At 41.1% G+C, this 20536-nt stretch overlaps 1 protein-coding gene across 14 annotated transcripts in view; it reads left to right on the top strand.

The window, feature by feature from the left end:
* Positions 1 to 20536, top strand: part of nfia (nuclear factor I/A) — a 663295-nt gene that overhangs the window by 417283 nt on the left and 225476 nt on the right. For 11 of the 14 annotated variants that reach the window (XM_078407283.1, XM_078407289.1, XM_078407293.1 and 8 more), the window contains one exon: positions 10362 to 10424. The exons of the other annotated variants lie outside the window; for them this stretch is intronic. In XM_078407283.1, coding sequence (XP_078263409.1) covers positions 10362 to 10424 — 63 coding nt within the window. The remainder of the gene's footprint in view (positions 1 to 10361; positions 10425 to 20536) is intronic. 14 annotated transcript variants of the gene reach the window in all.

The raw sequence follows: 20536 nt of genomic DNA, 5'->3' as shown, positions 1-20536 counted from the left end.
GCACTAGAAAATAGTTTTTGTTGACTGACAAAATCAGAAGTTTGAAAAGGATCACGGCAGTGCATTGTGTGTACTCGAGGTTGGCAAACAGCATCATCTCTGTGTTATGCAAAAACAACGATGTAGTTAGGGTCACAAAATATTCGTTTTGCAAACAGATTCTATTTCATTAATAATGCTGCATCGTGTTTCTTGCAGTTTCTTGTGTGCTTTTACTGGTTGTACAACGTCTGACAAAGATAGCTGGTGGAACATTTCAATTCATGCATTTTTTTCACAATGATATGTTTGCATAGTATGACTGGAATAAAATTTAAATGTTAACAATCTTTTTATGGAAAATTTTATGCAACTGGGTGTTGAGTTGGATCTCATGCAAGCTAAAGTGGGGGTTTCTTTTATGAGACCAGAACAATTTTAATCAAACCTGTTTTAACATTTTTTTTTATGGACAGCTGCATTAATCTATTTCTGTCAACTTGCAGGCAAACATTCTTTAAAAGTATTGATCCCCAAACACTTTCTGTGTCTTTTGATATCCTAGTCAAATCTAGCATAACCACCACGAAAATGGGTTAACCAAGCACGCCAGCAGATATTCAGATTTAAGCCCGAGTCTTCGGGTTAATAATGCAAACTGCATGTGTATTAGCTGCTAAAACAGTGAGAAAAAAATCTAGGAAGAAGATATTGTTCTGGATATGATTTCAGATGGTTGGAAATAAATATTTGGATCATGTTAACAATGCTGCTATTTAAGCACACTTTATCCATCATTGGGCATTCCACAACTTTTTTAAAACCACAAAGCTAATTGCAAGTGGTTTCAAACTCCTTCAATGGTTAAGCTTCCCCCAGCTACAACTACAAATTTTGATATGATCAGATGTTGAACTTCTTACCACAAATGATTCAGTTTTTGCAAGGTGCTAGTTTACAGTATAAATGTTATTAGAAAGTGTGCATCAGATCATGCATCTCATCCCAGATCATATTTCATCATTTTATGATTTTTTGGGCAGAGTCTAAAGCTGAGGTGAAGCGAGGCTCTATCATTGAACTTGCAGTGCACCTCACGACCAACAAATTCTCCATTGGAGTAATGTTGCTAATCAGAGTGAACAGCTATTAGTTTTTGTGCCTCCACCCCAGAACCAAGATTACTTCAGCTTCAATTGTTGAACTACAGCACACGAACAACACTTGCACATGTACATACTGTGAGGTTGAACCCCAAGTCTTAGTGATTCCATCACTAAAACAAACACAAGGTTGGACCTTACACTGGCCATTCAGGACATTCACTATCAAGTTCTCTGATGTTGCCAGAACTCGAGGACCTGAGCTATAGGGAGAGTATGATCAGGCTAGCACTATTTCTTGGAGCACAGGAGAATGAGGGGTGATCTTATAGAGGAGAACAAAATCACGAGAGGAATAGATTGGGTAAACACACAAAGTATTTTGCCCAGAGTAGGGGAATTGAGAATCAGAGGAAATAGGTTTAAGGTGAGAGAGGAAAGATTTTATAGGAACTTGCAGGGAAACTTTTTTACACAAAGAGTGGTGGGTGTATGGAACGAGCTGCCAGAAGAGGTAGTTGAGGCAGGTACTATCACAACGTTTAAGAAACATTTAGATCGGTGCATGGACAGGACAGGTTTAGAGGGATATGGGCAAACATGGGTAGGTGGGACTAGTGTCGATGGAACATGTTGGTGGCTGTGGGCAAGTTGGGCCGAAGGGCCTGTTTCCACACTCTATGACTCTATAATTCTAAATTGCACAGTACCAACTCGTGACAATCAAAATTCACAAGACCCTAGGAAAGTGGGTTACATAGGTTATATCTTGGGAGTGAAAACAGGCATCAATATAAAAAATTACCATTGTCCCCAGTGCATCCGGGTAGCCATTGCAGGAAAAAAATCTGGGACTTTCAAGACCTCAAACATGATACATTTGTTCTTTCAAGCAGCAGTAATCTGCTCTGTCCTCTGAGGTTTGGAGAGATGACCCATCAAAATACTGGAGAGGTCCGACTAACATTGCCTCTGTATGTACTCCAAACCAGGTTAGGCAAACTAACGTTGGAGCTCTCTGCCAGTGTCATGCCTTTGCTTACACTAAACTAGTTCCAGTAGGGATCCCACATTATCCACGTGCCAGACACCAGACTCCTGAATGAGCAGTCTAATCTGAATTCTGAAGACTTTCAGGCGATCAAAGGAAATGCTTCAAGGTCATTCACAAAGTCTTTGGAAAAGTGTAACTTCCCCACCTATTCACGAGAATATCCAACCCACGACCAATTAGCATCAGGCGGAGCACCCCAAAACTCAGGCAAGACCATGTGGAAGTCACAGTAAAGGAATAGACTAAGTGCAGAATGTGTCGGCACGCCCCAGCTAACACCACCTGTCCCACCTGTGCAGTGTATGCAGATACACATTGGAGTCGTCAAATCAGAGCGTACACAACTGGCATGAGACCATGTCACCCATAACCTTGACGGATGGCCAAAGAAGAAGAAAGATAACCTTATTGAAACAATTGGACTGAAAGGAATCGCATAGATGTGGATTTATACAAAATGTTATGATAGAAAGAGGAAGGGCATTCAGGTGAGGAGTACACAGAACTAGACTGGGTTAACAAGATTGCTGAGTCTTTCCATATAGAGCAGATGTCAGCCAGGAAATTACTTAACATTTTTCCTGTTTAATTTGACGTGCTCTACAAAGCTGGTTTGTCGGAGTGCTACTCTTTTTGTTTATTTAACCTCCAACCAGGCGGAGTCAGCACAGCTAGTTCAGTCTTGTCCGTCTCTGAAGAGTTGCTTGCATGAGAGAAACCCCAGTTTGGAGTGAAGTCACTTCTAGGGCTACCTCCCTCGCTGGTGCACTATTCCTTTGCAGAATGACCAGATTTACAATCCAACCTACACTGAATGTTTTTTTTTTTAATGTTTAATTTTGACCACATACAGCCCAACACTGATATTTTGAATTATGTTTCAAGATACATATGACAGCGCTTCTCGCCCACCACCCTTGCTACTCCACTAATTTCATCCCTCATTTGTCCTATCATTCCCCCACTGTTCCGTTCACATCCCCCACACTTGCTCCTCATTCCCCCCACTGCCACACTCCTTTCTTCCTCCTCAGCCACCCTCTCCTCACTCTCCCCCTCACTCTCCCCCTCACTGCACCACTCAGTCCCTCCTTGTAGCCCATTCATTCCTCCAGTACCTCGCACGCTTGTTCACGCACTTCTCACTACTCACCTCATGCTACTCTCCTCATTCTCCATTCACTCTCTTTTTGTTCCCTCCCCCCTAGTTCGTCTATTCACTCCTCATTGGTCGTCCGCACACAGAGGGTGCTGCTCCACCCATTCCCTCCCTGCTATTACACTCGCTCCTCGTTACTCCACTCAATTTCTCCTCACTGCTTCACTCACTCCTTCCTTGCTGCTGCCTCCTAAATGGTGATAATGTTCAGCAGGTCAGACAGCAGGTCAGACAGCATGTGTGGGCAAAGATGCAGAGTTAACATTTCAGGCCATTGAACTTGCATCAGAAGTGAAAGCTTTTCAACCCAAAATGTCAACTGTGCTCTCTCTACAAGTGCTGCCTGAACTGCTGAGTATCTCCTGCTTTCTACCTTACTTCCGACTTCTAGCATCTGCAGTATTTTGCCTTTCAACACTAGCCGTGCTATTTTTGCAAGCATTTGCACCTCTTTGTGATTGTTGAGAAGAAAGGTGTTTTATTTTTAACTGGAATGGTCCAGTCAGAAGAAAATTGTCATTTGGAACTCCTGAGGCCCTGAAGCCAAAGTAAACTCTACATACAAATAAACTCCAAAGGCAACTTCTGAGCAATTCAGAAAAGTGAATTACAAGCCCACCCCAGTTTATGAATTCCCAACTTGTGTACGTGAGCATTTGAGATACCAGTAGGATGGATTTGGCATCTGTGGTGGTGGTGCAGCATCTTCTGCCAAGTGGGGACTCGGTTTGCAGCAACATCTGAATGGTTGTGTTAAGTGGCCTGGTTTAACAATACGGTGCTCGTGGTTTTAGCTGACGTTTCTAATTAGATGTACTGCTGGGTGGCAGCATTCCTGACAGGGACTGTTTGGGATACGAATGTTTCTCGGGAACGGAACATTGTGGTAACCTGGAGGTGACCTAAACTTTTGTTTTAAAGCTAGCGGTTCACAGCTTCCTCTCAGGGCAGCTATTTCTCACTTCCTTAAGTCAGGAAATCGGATGCCTTTCCTGCCTGTTCACCCTCTGTAACCACTGTGTTTCATATGATTGGCTTTATTTGGAGGTCTGTCAAGTTCATGTTTAGGTGCCGGTCTCCAAAAGGAGTAAGTCTAGGAGGAAGACTGTGACAAGGGAGTCATTTAAAGAGTTTTACAACCCATTGTGTCTGTACCAACGTTTTAAAGGAGCACTTTGAAATTGCAATTTTGCTGGTGCGAGAGCCATACTCTCCACCAGTATCCTACATCTAACAAACAGTGTCCAACTGTGTATTGTGGTCCAGTTAAACAAAGAATCCCATGTCCTCCAGTACTGTATCTCATGTAATGTGGTGACAGATCTATGCTGATCAACACTGGTGTTATGCCCACTAATACTATATCTGAGGGTTATAATGAGACCCTTCCCAACCAGTATTGCAGCTCAGTGTGAAACAATGACAGAACTATACCTACCAGCTGTACTTGATTATGATAAAATAAGAGACCTTTGCTGACTAGCACTGTCACACAGTGTTTTACAATGATGGATTTGTACCCACTGGTACTGAAATCCAGTGTGGCAAAGTAAGAAATCTTTGCCCATCAGAACAGAATATTGTAATGTGATATATCTTTGCTCACCAGTACTGTACCTGAATGTTATAGATCTGTGCCTATCAGAACTGTACCGTTGTTACTCCTGGGTCAGTACATCCAGCAGCTGGATGGAGTGGAAGTGGATCCTGTATGTGCAGGAAGATTGGGCAGACCAAAACTGGGCTGAATGTGTTACCGAGGGTGTTTGTTGTACACCACTCTCCAGGACGAATATTACATTTTCAAATCCTAATAATTCATAAAAATAATTTATTTTATTATTTTAAAACATATGTGTATCATATGCACATGCAGATCTTAGCACATGGCAATCAATGGCAGTATACTGAGATTGTGGATGTTTATAGAAATATATTAATAACGCTCCAAATGATGTTGCAGTTCACAAACCCGATGCTTCAAAGCATTTTCAGGAAATGAATTATTTTATTTTTGAAATTCATTTTCTGTCGTATTTACAAACATGAACAGCCTAGTTCCTGAAGCCTGCTTGAAAAACAGTTCAGCAAGGTACCTGTTGATTCCTTGATGCTTTGTCTCTGACAACACAGCTATACCTTTAGAGTTGGTGAGAGAACTATACTCCAGCTGCAATTTAAGCGTTGATAGTGCTTATTCAGCAATTTCCTATTGATGATCTGATGCAGTGACTGGTTTTAACTCTCCTGCAGAAACCAGGGTTGCGTTCCTCTGACTCTCACAATGAAGCTTTGAACTTTGTTTAGTCTCAGCACCCTATTACATCCAGAACCTCCGCACTTAACATAAGCAAGCACAAGATATAAAAACATGAGCTGTCAAATAATGCCTCGGGTGCCTCTGTTATTCGTGCTGATCTTGTTTCTATCTGTCCTGCGTACACGGAATTGCACAAACTCACAGCTTACTGATTTTCAGATTGGAAAAACGTCTTAGGCAGCATTATAGATGATGAAATGCTCTTGTTTACAAACAGCACCACTCTTTCCTGGGCACAATAGAAGGAAATGATTTCCACTGTGTGCCAAAAGTCATTGCGAAGCTATTCCATTTATAACTAGCACAGTTTGTAAAATCTCCTTACATTGCTGCCAAGGGCACTACAGCTTTAATCTGTAACGCAACAGAATCTTTACAGGTCACAGAAGGAAGGTCTTTCAGGTAAGTCAGAATGCAGTTTTTGATGCCATAAGTGATTCACACCTAGTTTTCTCTGTCTTTTTTTTTTCCGTTGTTGGTTGGTTGCAGGTTAATAAGCACACAAGGAGAGTTCACACAAGCTGAGTTCCTGTTGATTTCATTTGTACAATGAAGTTTCAGATTATGTTGAATGTGGTGGCATGTGGGATCATTCCCGATGAAACCTAGAAGTGTGAGATGAGTTTTATCTCCGTGTGGCAATAGTCATGAAGCAACTGGCATTTGGATGCATGGCATTTACTGTAATAAATGTTACAAGTGTACACCTGAACCACCCATTGTGAAGGAATTGATGGAATGAGTTCATTGTCCCTCTCACAGGAGATTGACAACACCGATGTTCACTCTTTGTGGTCCTTGGGGCTTGCAAGGAGTGAACAAAGGTGTTATTGGTGAGTGTCTTCCCATGCTTAATTGTCCACAACAGTTCTTGAAGTCCAAATTTAAAAAAATGCTTGGAATGTCTACTGTGACACTGTTAAATGACAAGTCAAACGCTGCAAATATCTGCAGACGTTATTCTTCCTCATGTTGATGTTGCAATCATCTTTTGAGCTGGTGTAATCACAGAGGATTTTTCAGATTGTAAGAAACGACCTGAAGTATATTGGGGATGGAAGTGGATTCCTCTCAGCCTTGTTGACTTGTGTGAGGAACACTTCTGATGTCACCACTCAAGGTCAATGCTTCTGAACCACACATTTTATCATGAATTGGCTTTTGAAATTGGGAGCCCCTGACCCAAGGCTCACCCTTTAATTTGGAAGGTATATCTGTAATTTTATTCTATAATCTTCTTGCTGTCCTTGGACCAAGGAATTTAGTGATAATCAATATCTAAATGTTGCCCGACTCTCTGTCCTGTTGTCTTATTGCTTAACATTTTGCTTGTTTGGAAGGCAATATTTCAAAGCTATCAGTGTAGACGAGACTTCCCATTTACGATATCATCATGATGCAAATCATGACAGACACAAAATGCTGGAGTAACTCAGCGGGTCAGGCAGCATCTCTGGACTGGTGATGTTTTGGGTCGGGGTCCTTCTTCAGAAGGGTGAGAAAGAAAGCTGGAAAAGAGGAGCGGCAGGACAGGGCACGGCCGGTAATAGATGAACATAGGTGAGGAGGTTTTCTGACAGGCAGACTGTTGGGTAAAAATATACGTTTGGACCGTTTCACAATGCCGGAGGGTAGGAAGTTCCAGCGTTTAGATCTGTGATAATGAAGGACAGCAATGTTTCACCAAGTCAGAATGTTGTGTGGCTCATGCGATCCTATCTATAGGTGGTGAAATCCTCATGTGCCTGCTGCTGTGGTCATGTTCAGGAGTAATGGGTTTTGGAGGTGCTGTTGAAATAGCCGTGGCAATTAATTGGCTTAAACAATAGACAATAGGTGCAGGAGGAGGCCATTTGGCTCTTCGAGCCAGTACCGCCGTTCAATGTGATCATGGCTGATCATTATTGATTAGTAGTTATTGATTATAGATTGCCATTTTCCCTGAGACCCACATGCGGAAAGAGAAAACTGATGCCCAAAGGATGGACTCTTCTTCCAGTGTGTACTTAGTCTAGTGGGAGGAAGCAGCAAATATTCTTGTATTTTAGATATTGACAGTTTTCAAAGCCCTGAGATTTGCAATATTTTAAATAGGCCGATTACAGCAGTGATACAAATCCATTAATGACATGGGAGTAGATTCATTGTCACCCAATAGGATTGTATTTTGGAGCCCTTGACTGAATGGAACAATACTTGGGTTAGAAAAATAAGTTAATATTTTTTTCTAACTTAAGGGCCTGTCCCACTTCTGTGATTTTTAAGGCGACTGCCGGCGACTGTCAAAGCCGTAGCAGACCGCCAAAAAAATTCAATTGAACCCTACGACAATGTCTACGACTCCCCCTACGACAATGCCTACTACAAGCTACGACAACCTACCACCTAGGCGATGCCAAGCTGCCGACAACCGGCTACCCAGTCGTCGCGACCTGGGACGTCCACCTACGACAGCGACTACGACAAGCTACAACAACCGAAGTCAACCTACCTCCACCCTCGACAAGCTACAACCCTGCCAGGTCACAACTGATGACAATGGAGGTAGCCATTTCACGTAATTTTGGCGCAAAAGTGGGTTTGGGTCTCCGATCATTCATCATCATGACTGCCAGGAAGCAACATATGATGGCATTGCTCTTACATCATATGCAAGTCCTGCTGCTTGCAGCGGCCCTCATGCTGAAAACTCTGCAAGACAGAAGGACAAGAAGAATGGGGAAGAAGAAGCCTAAGAAGAGGTCTGTGTGGTTGAAGCCCTTGTCCCTGAAGAGACCCAATGCAGTGCAATGTCAAAATAAATGAAAAGACTTTGCTTTTCAATGCAGTGCAATGCTTGTGTTTGTGTTTGTTTTATTGGTCAAAATAAATGAAATTAAAATATTTGAAAGAGATGCCATGAGAGACCACTCTGAAATACAATAACTTCAAACATCAATCTTTGGTCAAAATGTCCAAAATTTACTTTATTCAAACAAACAAAATTCTTATAAAAGGTGGATCAGCACCGGCGACGACCAAAGTCACCTGGCGACAACCTGGCGACAACCTACGGCAGCGCCCACGACAGGATTCGACAAGCAACGATCATTGGCCTCAAGCCAGTTGTCGCTGAAAGTTTTCGAGCAGAGATAAATTTACGCCACGACCCGAGAACAGCTATGACTCATTGGAGACGACACACGACCATGCCCGCGACACACGACCATGCCCGCGACACACGACCATGCCCGCGACACACGACCATGCCCGCGACAAACCGGCAACCGTGCGGCGACAGCCTAGTCGCCGGCAATCACCTTAAAAATCGCCGAAGTGGGACAGGCCCTTAAGTATGCCTTTACAGGAAATAAAATTACAGCTCGCAGAGTACAATTTTTCCCTATAAGTAGCCATGGCATAATTGCCTAGAAATACGAGTCTCATCAATGAAAAGTAAATTGTGAGTAAAAGTCAGAGACTTGCCTTTGTGGTTTGCAAAGTCTATGAATTTTATTCCAGGTTTCTCCAAGTGTCTGCCAAGTAACTGTGAGGGCCGTTTCTGTGAGTCTCAAAGGAAAGTTTTGGAGCAGGTCCCAGCCTAGTGTTGGGAATCTGTTTCCACATGGTACCCTTCAAGTAAATTTTAAATAGGAGCTCTCCTTTGAATCACCTATTCCAACCCCCACAATGCAACTGACCAACAGCTAATGTCCTGAGCTTAAATGTTGTTGTCAGCCTTCGCCTCCGAAACCACTAATCAGTCACCTGACCAGATTACCCATTTCCTTTCTTCCACCCATCAGGCCAAACCTGACACTGATCACCCTACCAGACATCTTCTTCCAACCCAGTCACACTACATGATTCCCTCACCTGCTCACCAATTGCCCAACTCCCAATGTCAACCCAATTAGTAATTACAGGTTCCGACAGACAATCACCTCCAGATGATCTACACTCTGACCCTCCCCACCCCATCTTCCTTGGCATTGACACACCAGCTCTCAGCAGCCTGAATTCTCTGTACTGGCACAGCACCCGAGAGTCAGATATTAACTCATGTAAAAGCACGACAGGAACATTCATATTTGGACCTGGCTTGCTATTGAGTTTCTAAGTGGCAAACCAATGACCAAAATGGTTATCACCATGTGGTGCACTGGCCTTTTAATATGCCTCTGCAGGCACCAAGGAAATTCTGGGCCAAATTATCATAGAGTTATTGCTTACCGGTTGTGTGAAACTAGGCCTCATCTTATCCCTCCCCAGGTCAACAGCTCATCTGAGCTTGAGAACTCACTGAAAAACAAGCCACAGGTCACACAGCATAATGCACTGCTGTGCATTATTCAACATGGTGTACAATCGATATGGTTTACAATTAGCAAAAGCAATAAACATTTTCATATTTTTATTGCACTTTTGGAAAAAAACGTTTATCTTCATTGATGCCATTTTGTGTTGCTCTGATTTGAACTTCTATATCCCCGAGATTGTTCTGAATAACCCTTTTCTGAGAAAAAATGCTTCAGATTATATTTAGATCACATCACCCCAAATAACCAATAAATGTAGTTAGTTGCGGCATTTAGTACAAAGAAGATAAGCATATGAAGAAGGAAAACTTTAAAGAATGTGGGGATAGAGAAAGGATTAATTAGATGCCCCACCCCCGATGTGAAACTAGTGGTGACACAGGGTCTTCTTCTGTGGTGAAGTTTCCATGATCCATTCTAATAGGTCGGCTTATTTTCTGTCTTTCAGATTCAGGTCAGTCTGAAAGTCCTAGCCAGGCAAGTGAGGATATCAAGGACCAGCCAGAAAATGGTATGTATTAATTTGACATCCAGCAGGATTCACTTTTCTTGGATTCTGCAGAATAGCTGTCCTTTTAAAACTAGCTTATGTTTTCAAAGCATAATGTAATAATTTGAGAGGAATTGGGTATTAGAATTAAATGCCATTAGGTACTCCGAAGAAAAGACTCGTACAGTAAAGATTATTTATATAATTTTGACATGAAGTCTGTGAAAAAACCCAAACACTACAGTAAACGTTTAGTGAAGAGTTTCAGCAATGCCAGCCCTGGGTTAGATTTGGCACAATATTCAAAGTCTTCAAAAACAAAAAAACCCTGTATTTTGTAACTCTAATTTATAGAAATATATATGAGTTGCTTCTCCTTCCATTGCGGATTAAAGATCTTGGGTACGTGGAAGAGGAAAGTATGCCCAGCTTTGTTTCCATGAAGCATTGGTGTCCAGAACACAAGGCATCAGTGAACATGACACTGTTTAGGTAAACATGTATTTTACACAGTGGGTACAAATGCAAAGGCAGGCAAGCAAATAGGTGCTGTTAAACTAAAGCAGACTATTTTCAGTATATAACAGCATTCCACTTTAAAAACTTTAACCCTTTTCATGTTGAGATTTTTCAGTGAAGCTTTTGATTCTCTGTCTGCAGTCACTGACAAGCTCAGTATGAAAGGGGCAGTGTCTGCACTGGAAACTGATTTGCAATATAATTAGTTATATGCAGGGCCGTCTTAACGCATGGGCCTGATGGGCACTTGCCCGGGGCCCCACAAGCATAGGGGCCCCATGCTGATCTGTGTATGTTAAGTGACTTGCAATAAATAAATACTACTTTAAAAATGTAGGATCAATAAGTGCTTTTTTCGCAACATTTTCGGTCCCTAAGTGCTTCTCACAGCGATCTGTAAGTGCTTTTCACAAAACAATGTAGCACCCTAAGTCCATCGCTAAGTGCTTTTCGGTAAGTGCTTTTCGCCGGCACGACAGGGGGGGGCTGGTAGGGAAAGGGGGGTGGGGGAGAGTAACGGTAGGGGCCCCAGTACACTGCTTTGCCCGGGGGCCCATAATGCTGTAAAAAAGACCCTGGTTATATGCAGTTTCTGTTGATTTGTGTCTGACACTAAAATTGCAAGTAGTGTTCATTTTTCCTGATATGTAATTTGCTTTATTTGTTTTTAATTTTGGTTCAATTGATTATAATACAATGATCTAGATATTCAATCTGCAGCACCACATTATTGTTCACCACTTGATAATTTCTGCTGAAAATTGATTGCTAATTAGCACTTCTACATTAGTCTAGCACACGAGAAGTTGCCATTAGGAGCCAGAGTTAACCGACAAAGAGCAAGGTCATGGTCCTTGGCAACTGACCTGGCTGGTCTACCATTCCTTCACAGTCAGGTCTGACTCTTTAAAAGTGCCAGGATATGGTTTGGAGGGGCTGAGGTGTGTAACAAAAATAGGCTGCCGTGGAGAGGCAAGGTTAAACAAAAACTGGGATTGTGGGAGCAACACTCCCTCTTAATAACTACTAAGAACCTGATTATTAAATACGAGTGCTGCTGTACTTGGGATAGTGCATCCTATGCCCTTACCCATGCCACCTTCTTGTGTGTCTGGGGATGCAAGATTGAATAGATCCAAAGGGTTGCAATGAACAAGTCACCCAATAACGGGATGAAAGTGTAACCAGTCTCATATACTGATGGTCACCTTTGTCTGGCACCAAGTGGGCACCAAGTGTCGCTCTATGCTGAGGATCTACATGTTGCTGGTCTTGCAAAGGATAGGCCTGGTGCTGTTGCTGTGCAAAATCCCTTTCAATAGGTCATTGACGCACTGCTCATTGTTTATGGAAAAGCTTCTTCAGCAAAACACCTTTGACTACATCCATCAGGCAACGGTTAGTATGGAACGTCTTGCAAACACTGACACAAGTGAATTGAGACAAAGACACGATCCTGTGTGGTGGTTGTCTGAACAGACTGACCTAGGTATCTTGCAGAATGCCTTATCGGCAGAACTCAGCAATAAGCACCAAGACGTCACTTGTCTGTTGGTGAGAGGGACTCTTCCTGTCAGATCCTTTCTGTACAGTCAGAATCTAACTCCCAACAAACACTGCCCACAGGACGGCTGCGACAAGGATGAGATAGTTACCCGTGCTTTTGCAGATTTTCTATTTGCAAAGAAGATTTGGAGAAGGATGCAGGGTGCATTATTGCCACTCATCATGAGCACCTGCATGACAGAGGATTTGCTGTTCCTTGCGATGCAGACAGACATCAAGTGCTACTGGAAGATCATCAACTTGATGAAAGACACTCTTTAGTCTGTCCAAAACCTAATGGTCTTCCAGCAGAATAAGATGTCAGAAAGGGAATCCAGCTGATGGACACATTCCAGGCTGTAGGAGTATGAGCTGAAGAACACACTGAAGCTCGGTGTAGCCAACACTGAAGCTTTGTGAGACAGGACTGCAGTCTAGAGAGCTGCCGCTGCTAGACATTGGGGGCAAAGTCCCTGTGGAAGCCTTTTAAATACATGATGTTTGTATCATCCCAGCTGACCACGAGTGTCTGTGGGACTATGTACGCAAGCTATGTTAATGCTACTAATACATTGAACTTAAAACACTGTGAATGTACTGACTGAACACTACAAATGAAAAGAGAGTCTTGCCCTGAAGTGAGCCATTCTTGGAATCACTGCCAGGGAAGCATTCTCTAGAATCTCAGGTGATTAATTCCATTGCAAATTATTTTCTCAGAAACAAGGCAGGTGGCTGCAAAGATCGTTGCCTCAGATACTTACCCTCCTTGCTCTCATGATTCATATGACTTGCATCCATCTCCTACTCAAGTATGCCTCACTGCCACCCTATGGTAATTGTGACTTTAAGATCCCTTGTCATGGTGGCAGATCGTGATTGATTTTACACCTTTTGTCGAGCCTTGGAATAATGCATGTTTCCATGTGCAGTCAGACAAGTTCTAATGTTAATAATTCTTTCACTTGCGATGAATTGCACATTGTGTACTTAATTGTGTGCAATGCAGCAATTCAACGGCAACTGGACCATCCTACCGCATGTAGAGAGCTGCCCTGAACTACTATCTATTTCATTGGAGACCCTCAGACTATCTTTGATTTGGAATTAACTGGATTTATCTTGCACTAAACATTATTCACATTTTTCCCTTTATCATGTATCTGTCCACTGTGGATGGCTCGATTGTAATCATGAGTTGTCTCGCCGCTGACTGGTAGGCAAGCAACAAAATATTTTCACTGTACCTCAGTACACGTGGCAATAAACTCAATTCATGAAAGAGGCTCTCCACCACCATCTCAAGGACAAATAAGGATGAGCAATAATTGTTGGTCTTGCCAGTGACATCCAGATTCCATAAAGTTAATTAGAAAGTTCATCAATCCCTTTACTTTCTTTTAGTTCCATATCCTCAATTGGTCGAAGCTTAACAGTAGCTAGTAGTAAAATTAATGCCATATAAAACTCACACAAAATACATTTACAGAATTTTTCACATTGTGGCAATGATGTATAGTTTGAGCAGAATATGAATGATGAATATGAATGATGAATATTCGTTAGTTAATTGTTGAGCAATGAACCAAAATTATAACATTATTCCCTTCATTAAACACCAAATGTTAAGAGATTAGTGAATGCTGAAAGAAAAGATATACTTCTGGTGAAGTTATTGTAACCCTGTGCAAAACTAGTGCAGGTTTGCAGGAGGGGATTATTTTAAAGCATGGAAGAAATTCCAAGCCAAAATGTGTACATCTTATTGTACACTCAATTCTGATTATTTGTAACACTTTTTATAACTGTGAGTGAAGGATTTGGATGGATTATGATACAGTTCTATGCAGGCAGTTTCACTTCCAGATAACAATACAATAATTCAGGCAGGCCTCTCCACAGTATAGTTAAAATAAATGTTGCTTGAACAGCAATGTGTGCTTTGGGCAGCTATATTTAGAAATCAAGATTCTTGGTGTTCAGTCTGAAAGGTTCCCCACAGGAAATGGGTGGGTTGAGGGATGTTTGATTCTCAGGGGTGTACAGTTCAACAGTTGCGCACATTAGCCTCTTTTAGTGAGCATCTCAGAATAATAATTTCCATCCATAATCACAAATGAATTTTCCAGCTGTAGTAGTATTCATGGTTGACATGCTTTACTAAATTTACTTGAGATTAAAAACAGTAAGGAAAAGTAAATAGGTTCACCAGAAGTGTGAACTTTTTTGGTGTTAACTATCCTGAAATCTCTTAACATTTGGTGTTTAATGCAGTGGTTATGTTATGATTTTGGTTCATCGCTCAATAATTAACTAAGTGAACATTTAGTCACCTCATAGATTGTAATTTTGCAAAACTGTTGAAACTCTGCATCATTGCCACAATGTGAAAGACTCTGTAAAATGCAGTTTGTGGTGTGGTTTGTACAGCCTGCATTTTACTACAAGCCACTGTTAGGTTTAGACCAATTGATGTTTTAGTTGGACACAGTGGAAAACTGGGAAAGTAAAAGGATTGAGGAATTTTCAATTATGTTTATTAGATCTGAATGTCACTGGCAAGACTGACATTTATTGTTCATCGTTATTTGTTCTTGAGAAGGTGGCGATGAGATTCTTTCAGGAATTGGTGTAAAGCTCACTATGCTATTGGGGAGGGAGTCCCAAGAGATAGACATAGCAATGATGAACAGACAGCCTTATGTTTCCCAGCCAGGGTGATGTGTAACTTAGAGGGGAAACTAAGGGTAATAATCTTCCCAAACGCCTGCTACCCATGTCATTCTTGGTGTTAGAGATTGTAGATTTTGGAGGTGCTGTCAGAGTAGCCTAGGTAAGTAACTAGTGCATTTTATAAATTGTACATGGTGCTACCATTGTGCACTGGTGGCAGGTGGAATGAATGTTTGAGATGGTGGATGGTATGGTACATCGGTCCAGCTTTGTCCTGGATGGTTTTAAGCACCTTTAGTGTTGTTGGAACTCCATTCAGGCAGGTGGTAAATATTCACAGTTTGGCATATCAGGGGGGAAGGTAACTTACAGCAACAAATGCAGTCTCTGACCAGATCTTACACTCTCAGTATTTCTGTGGATTGTCCAGCTGAATGAATGGATAGATGGAATAATGAAGTTGCAATGTTTAAGTATATAAATCTCGTTAATATGTATATTTAACTTGATGTGATTGTTATGCTGTAATGAGCAGTAAATTTAGAAATAAAAGGAAAACAGCCCATGTTGGAATATCATTTTAGATTATGTTAACTACAGTATAAGAAAATAACTGCAGATGCTGGCACAAATCGATTTATTCACAAAATGCTGGAGTAACTCAGCAGGTCAGGCAGCATCTCGGGAGAGAAGGAATGGGTGACGTTTCGGGTCGAGAAGAAGGGTCTCGACCCGAAACGTCACCCATTCCTTCTCTCCCGAGATGCTGCCTGACCGGCTGAGTTACTCCAGCATTTTGTGAATAAATCGATGTTAACTACAGTAATGCATTGAGCCATCGCCTTCAGTTATGCAGGCCAGTTATAATTTGACTTAATGACCAAATCACTTTCTTCATATATTTTCTTCATTCACTTTCCTCGTCTTACTTAATTTTTATCCTTATTGTCCCTTCAACATCAATGCAGCAGAGTGGACTGGGCACAATTATGAAACTGTGAACATTGTTGTCTGCTTATGTTACATGGTGGTAGAAGATTTACAGAAGCAGGGAACAAAACGAGCTGAGGAGTCAGTGAAGCTGTGTTGGAGAGCAATAAAAAGTGGAGTCAGCAATGGTTAAAGATGAACAAGGAGAAATAGCAAAGGAAATCAAAAACATAAGACGAGCACAGAGGCAGTCATAGGAAAAGAGAGCATTTAGTAAATGTTTTGTCTGTATCAAGTATTTGGAGCATCGACTCAATTTAAAAAGAAAATAAAACAAAGCTAAAGGACAGATCATTTTGGATTCAGGCCATTGCCAAGACTTGCTGCCTGCAATCCCTGCCACCTGGGCTTAATTTTTCTGGATGTTGTGAGCCAGAAGCTTTCCTACAAGGTGGCGTATCCTCTGAATATCAACAAAGCCTCAGGCAACAGAACCTGAGTCCCATCTCCAACAGTCTTGACAGCCTTTGACAGCTGACTGCTGCCCTGCTTTTGAACAGTTTCTAAGTTATTCTGATGATTAAAGACATTCAAAAACGATTCAAATATTTTAATTTAAAAATAGAAAGTAAATTAAATTAAAACTATTTAAATTAAAAACACATAAATAGGCGAACAAATATTTAGAAAGGAGATGATGCAAAAATAACTGGAGCAACTGCCTGCATCTTTCTTCTTCCACAGGGTTGGTAACCGCATTCATTTTTTTAATCTGATGCTGAGGGGCCAGATGCAAACTGCATCCAGTCTCTCCCTTCAGTGGTGAATTCAACCGTGGATTGGAAGGTCAGTTGCACAGGCATCTGATCTTCAGGGCAGTTCAGCTTCACGTTTCAAATTGCATGCAATAATGTACCCGGTGTCCTGGAAGTTAAAAGGCTGATAGCTTGTAGCTCCCAGTGATACAGTTTTCTGCAGCCTAACTCAGTTCAGGCTAATATACTTCCTCTTCACAACCCAATTGTGGTTAATGCCAAAATAAGCAAATAATAGAAATTTAACAGAATACCTTAATGTTTTTGCTTAACGGCTCCATGCATGGTTCTTTTTTGCAAAACCATAATTCTCTGTCCATAGAATGGGATAGTATTTTGACTGGATATTCCATTTGCGGTGTTAAACTACTATCCCAGCTCCTCCTCCGGCAGAGAGTAATTCTTAGTCATACAGAAATGTAATCTCCAAGTGGAGAAGTGGTGTCATTTTCATCTATTTTGTGAGATGCAAATTGGAAGAAATGGGAATGTTGTGCTTTTTACAACCTCCTTTTAAAGGAATTATTGTCACTGTGTTTTGATAAATTATTGAGCCTACATGTTCCCTTTCTTGGGGTTTTTGGAAACTATTTTACTTTTAGAGGCCTACTAACTTCGTGTGTCCTTTTGCTGTTGGTTATATATATTTCTGTGAAATGACAAATTAATTGTTCATAAACTGAGCAGAGAAAATGGCAAGTAAAGAGGTAACAAAATTGTCAATTGACTAAAGGCTTCTGATATCTTGCGAACGATGGATAATAAATGTCAGTTGAATTCTGAGATTATAGATAACTGTTTTATACCTTTACCTCCATTTCGTATAAAAAGGTTAATCCAATCTTATGTGTTTGTGGATTGCTTAGATATGTTTAAATTCAGATTCTCATTCATTTATGTGCATGTCAACTTGCTAATGGTAGCATTTCTCATTGTTCATATCAGAATTTGTCCTTCATTGAGGCAAAGATACTAAAAAGGGTGCTTTGCTAATCTCCAGGTTACAGAGTTCAGGCAGAATAAATCAAGAACTTGAATTATCTCTTGACACGAATCACGAGGTTGTAGCTTTAAAGATAATTGGTGAGATTTTTTTCATTTTGTACTTGATTATGAAGTTGAGCTGCTAATCCTTAGAATGAACGATCTAGCAATCTGCTAATTCAAACAGTGAGGTACTTTTGCCATGGGTAAATGATCTCTGAAAGGTTTGTACAATAGGCAATAGGGTAGCAATTTATATTGCTGAAGATTGCATGAGAACACTTAATATGAAGGACCAATATTTCTGTGTGCTATTTCTATATTTATTAATCAGTTCATTTCAAAGGGTGAAAACCTAGGCAAATATAGCATACAGGGAAATTACATAACTGTGCATTAATCATTTATGTTTGATCTTCAATCAAAATCTTTAGCCATGCATGTCCCCCATATCTGACTGTGAGAAAGGATGTAGGAAGGAACTTCAGATGCTGGTTTAAACCGAAGAAGGCTCTTGACCCGAAATGTCGCCCATTCCTTCTCTCCAGAGATGCTGCCTGTCCCGCTGAGTTACTCCAGCTTTTTGTGTCTATATATGAGAAAGGATAGTTTAGTCGATAGGGCCACTAGGTGGAGCACAGCAGGCGAGCATGGCATTTCATCTCCCAGGAAGCAAACTGACCCCATTGGAGTCATTTGCAAATTAAGCCTCTTGTAGTAACGGTCCAGAACTGATAGTAACCCTAGTGTATTTCCAGTCTAAACAGTACAGTCCTTTTGATAACAGGAAAATACATGATGGGTTGCTCATTCTCAGCAGATGCAGGGTGGAGTATGAGAATGTTAGAAATATTCTGTTTGGGAATTTGCCATTGATTTATCTGAGGTTCAAAATTGTGTCCTTGCTCCAAGAGGCTTTCTCGAGCATCAAAGAAAAGTTATTTTCTGCTTTTGTGCAGGGACTTATTAGCAGCTGTACCATACTTAACTCCCCTAGTTGATTGGCGTGATAAAATAAATGATGATCTCGTGGTTTGAATTAATCACAGCTGTTTCTATGCACTGAGACAATTCTATATTGTCATCATTGCTGCTGATTGTTAAATGTAATTTCAGTTTATACTAATTTTGTATTTGACAAGATTCTATTTTCTTCCACTGGTAAGCCAGTGATCTTTACGGGAAATATATTTTGAATTTTCTAGAAACAAATGGACAGTTCAAACCTAGTGTTTGTAACTTTAAATTTGTTGGTGAGGAAGCTTTTCAAAAAGATAATAAGAAAGAAAAATTAAATCACTTGGAGAAAATGCAAGAGACAACATGGATTTGTTTGGAAAACAAATCATATTTAACTAAACTTAAAAAAATATGAAATAACCAAGAAGTTTCATGAAGGTCTTTGATACATACCAGAATAAAAGCTGCTAGTTATATGACATTCAGGTAAGCATTATTCTCTGTTGTTGGTGCATCCATTATTTTACTTGTTACATATTAATGGCTGGATAAACGTTCACAATTTGCAAGTGATGCAGAACTTGCAAGTGGGACAGTCATCGCGGATGATGGTAGATTTCAAGCCTAGTGGAATGAACAGGCTTAATGTGCATGAAATGTAATCCAGAAAAGAGTCCAGGGATGCACTTTGACAGGAAGTACGAGGAAGGAAAATATAGACAAGACAGTAAAATTGCAAAAATGGGCACAGGAACAGAGAAATACTACTGCCATTGAGAGATCTTCATGGGGAGCTTCATAATTCACCCTAGGATGCTCAAACACCTTCCAACTTGATTAGATGGAGTTCAGGTTGACAGTACGTGTTTTCTGTTCAGCATTAACTGCTGAGATATTTACACTTTGGGTGCCTCAGGATGATAACAGCAGCAGCACTCCATTGCAGGAGGGACTGTTATGACTGGCAACAGTAATGGGTTATTGGACTTCTCAGGTCAGAAGGCTCAGACATGCCCATTCACAAAGTGCACTCTCCCAGAGAGACTTGTGAGGCACCACATTGTGCCTGCTGTCACAAAGGAGATATTAGGAATTGTGATGCCTATTTATGTGTTAATCCTATTTGCCTCCCTTAGGCCAGTATCCCTCTATGCCTTTCCTAATTCAGTACTAATTAATCAAGGCATGAATACTGGAGTCCTGGAGATTGTTGTAGTGCAGAGAGATCTAGGAGCACAGGTACATACTTCCAAGAAAGTGGCATCACAGGTGGGCAGGGTGGTAAAAAAGGCTTTTGGTACATTTGGCCTTCAACTGTCAGGGTACTGAGCATAGAAGTTAGGACATTATGTTCCCTTTGTACAAGAAGTTGGTGAGTCCACATTTGGAGTACTGTGTTCAGTTTTGGTCACGCTGCTATAGAACAATGTCACCAAGTTGGAAAGAGGGCACAGAAGATTTACGAGGATGTTGCCAGGGCTTCAGGGCCTAGGCTAGAAGGAAAGTTTGGACAGGCTAGGACATCATTCCTTGAAGGGCAGGAGGCTGAGGGATGATCTTATGGAGGTATGTAAAATGAGGGGAATAGATAGAGTGAATGCAAAGATTCTTTTACCCAGGGCAGAGGAGTCAAGAACCAGAAGACATTGGTTTTAGAGGGGCACGATTTAATTCAAACCTGAGGGGCAACTTTTTGGGGGCATCTTT

The sequence above is a fragment of the Rhinoraja longicauda genome, chromosome 11 (genome assembly GCF_053455715.1).
Source record: "Rhinoraja longicauda isolate Sanriku21f chromosome 11, sRhiLon1.1, whole genome shotgun sequence".
NCBI classification, from domain to species: Eukaryota; Metazoa; Chordata; class Chondrichthyes; order Rajiformes; family Arhynchobatidae; genus Rhinoraja; species Rhinoraja longicauda.
This window is presented reverse-complemented; position numbering and strand designations above follow the sequence as displayed.